The sequence below is a fragment of the Nicotiana sylvestris genome, chromosome 6 (genome assembly GCF_000393655.2).
Source record: "Nicotiana sylvestris chromosome 6, ASM39365v2, whole genome shotgun sequence".
Taxonomy (NCBI): Eukaryota; Viridiplantae; Streptophyta; class Magnoliopsida; order Solanales; family Solanaceae; genus Nicotiana; species Nicotiana sylvestris.
The window spans coordinates 197,471,546-197,473,792 of record NC_091062.1 but is presented as its reverse complement, the minus strand read 5'-3'; the positions used below and the strand labels follow the sequence as shown (position 1 = coordinate 197,473,792).

The 2,247-nt window shown below is 33.2% G+C and overlaps 1 protein-coding gene across 1 annotated transcript; it reads right to left on the bottom strand.

The window, feature by feature from the left end:
- Positions 1 to 397: 397 nt before the first annotated feature.
- Positions 398 to 799, bottom strand: LOC104215102 (oleosin-like). Its single transcript, XM_009764849.2, has one exon. It carries the CDS (start codon positions 797 to 799, stop codon positions 398 to 400), a length of 402 nt encoding a protein of 133 aa, XP_009763151.1.
- Positions 800 to 2,247: the final 1,448 nt, after the last annotated feature.

The window sequence follows — 2,247 nt, the reverse complement described above, 5'->3', positions numbered from 1 at the left end:
GCTAAGTACATAAATTTATTTCATGTTAAAAAAAATCTATTTTTAATTGAATCCTTAAATTATTCATCACTATTTGATTCAATTATAATTAATATATTTTGATAAATGATAAATTTTTCGAAAAGCAATTGGTTTAATAATATTAAGTTGAATATATAATAGCCCGAATATGTGTTTGGTAATATATGTCTTGGAAAAAATCGAAAAAATCAAACATAAACTTAATCGATCGATAAAAAACCAACTAAATTGGTTTGATTTGTTTTTTGATAAAAACCAATTCAAACCGAACCAAAAATTCAAAAACACGAAAATGAGAATGTTACAAAAGTTTGATCGACGAAAAAGAACAATGACACTAAAATTAAACAGCAGGTGACTGCGACAAACTCAGGTACTAATCCTTCATATGGGTAGCAGTATCAGCAATCCTGCTTCTCTTGAAGTACCTGTAGGCCCAAGAAATAGCAGCAAATGTTGACGCCCCAAATCCACAGACGGATAAAAATCCAGAAACGGCGATGAAGAGAAGAGTCCCAGTAGGGACCCAAATGGGACTAGAAACGAGGATCAAAGGCGTGAAGAAAATGAGGCCAAGAATTATGGCAGTGAGAGTGAGGCCAGTGAGGAGGAGTAGAATACCGCCGGAGATAACAAGAGTCAAGAAACCCATGAGTTGGGTTGAATTTGGAACATGTTGTTGCAGTTTGCGAAGGAATTGGTGGGTGGTGGTGTGAATGGGTCTTAGTGGTGGTCTTTGAGAATTATGATTGAAGTAGTTCGGTGGTCGAGCAGCCATTGTTCACGGCGGAGGAGGAGGAGGAGAAGAATGGGTCTACTTTGGAGAATAGTGGAGAGCTGGTTTAATTTGAGAGGAAAATAGGAGGGGTGGATAAAGGAGAAAAGGATGGAGAAAATTTGACGTGTGTAGGGAGATTTGGGTTTTTTCTGCATGTAACATGCATTGGCACACCTGTGGGGGATGGAAGAAGTTTTGACTTAAGGTTTAGCGCTCGTCCTAAAAATGTTGTGGGAAATTTTGGACTCACTGTTTTTCCCTTAATTGAAGTATCTCTGGTTAATGATGTCGTAAATGGTATTCCTTCTTTATTCTGTTTTACATAATGACATTTGATGATTGAACAATGTAATACAAATACTTCCTTTTGCCTTAGATAATCGCATCTGTTAGACTACAAATTCTAATTTTATGGAAGAAAAGGTTGTTTTTTCTATATATATAATGAATTTAGTATTTTCATGAAGGGGAGTTAAAATTTTAATTAAATAATCATGAATATGTTGAGGGAATTAAATACATATAGTATATATAAATAATTTTTTTCTTCTATTATGTAAATAATGTATTTTTCGGCAAAGAAATATCAGTTGACAGTTAACATCCCTTGGAACGTATACATATAAATGACATTATAAGTATCAGTCGGCCTTAGCATATGTAATATGACATATAATTCTTAAAAGGAGCACCTCATTAACTCGTTAAGGATAAATGAGAGTAATGTTAACAAAGAGTTTCAAGGAAGTAAGGTAGTTGATAAGGGGCAAAGAAAAATCTTTTAACTCCTTCTAATTCTGACATTCATGATTTTAAGATTCTGATGCCAATACTTTAGATTACTCAAAATGATTATAGTACGTATTTACGAAATACCGTTTTAATTTCTCCTATTTCATCAGATTCTCTCAATTAATTGGTGGAACGTGTACAAGATACCACACTGTTCTCACATATCTTAAGAAGCCACGCACAGCCTTACGTAAGAAATGAAACGATTTCTTTTTTTGGTAATTAAAGTATTTTATTTATCAAGTAGCAATATTTACAATTCGTACATGTTTAACCAAAAAATAGAATTTTAGTCAAAGCAAGAATTTAGAAGCGGGTTACTGATAATCAAAAGAATACGTAAAAGAAAGTAACTTGGGGTAACCAGAGTATAATCAGGAGAAAAACAAGTGAATCAAAGTATATTCCAATAGTATCTCGTGTTTACAAGTGATCAGATACCTCCCTTTTATAGGTATCTTGAAGATATGCGTTTTTCCCAAATCATAATGTGACTATTATGAATAATTAAAGACATTGAATGTTACGTTACACAATCATTATAATCAATACAAATTCTATAACGTATCCAGTATTTAATGCCTGTCAAATTCCGTATCTGCGCTCTGTATTATGGTCAGATCCATTCCTTTTGATAAATGACTTAAATAGGTACG

What these genes read in the sequence shown, in the direction of transcription:
- LOC104215102 (XM_009764849.2), bottom strand. Translation starts at nt 799, where the DNA reads ATGGCTGCTCGACCACCGAACTACTTCAATCATAATTCTCAAAGACCA.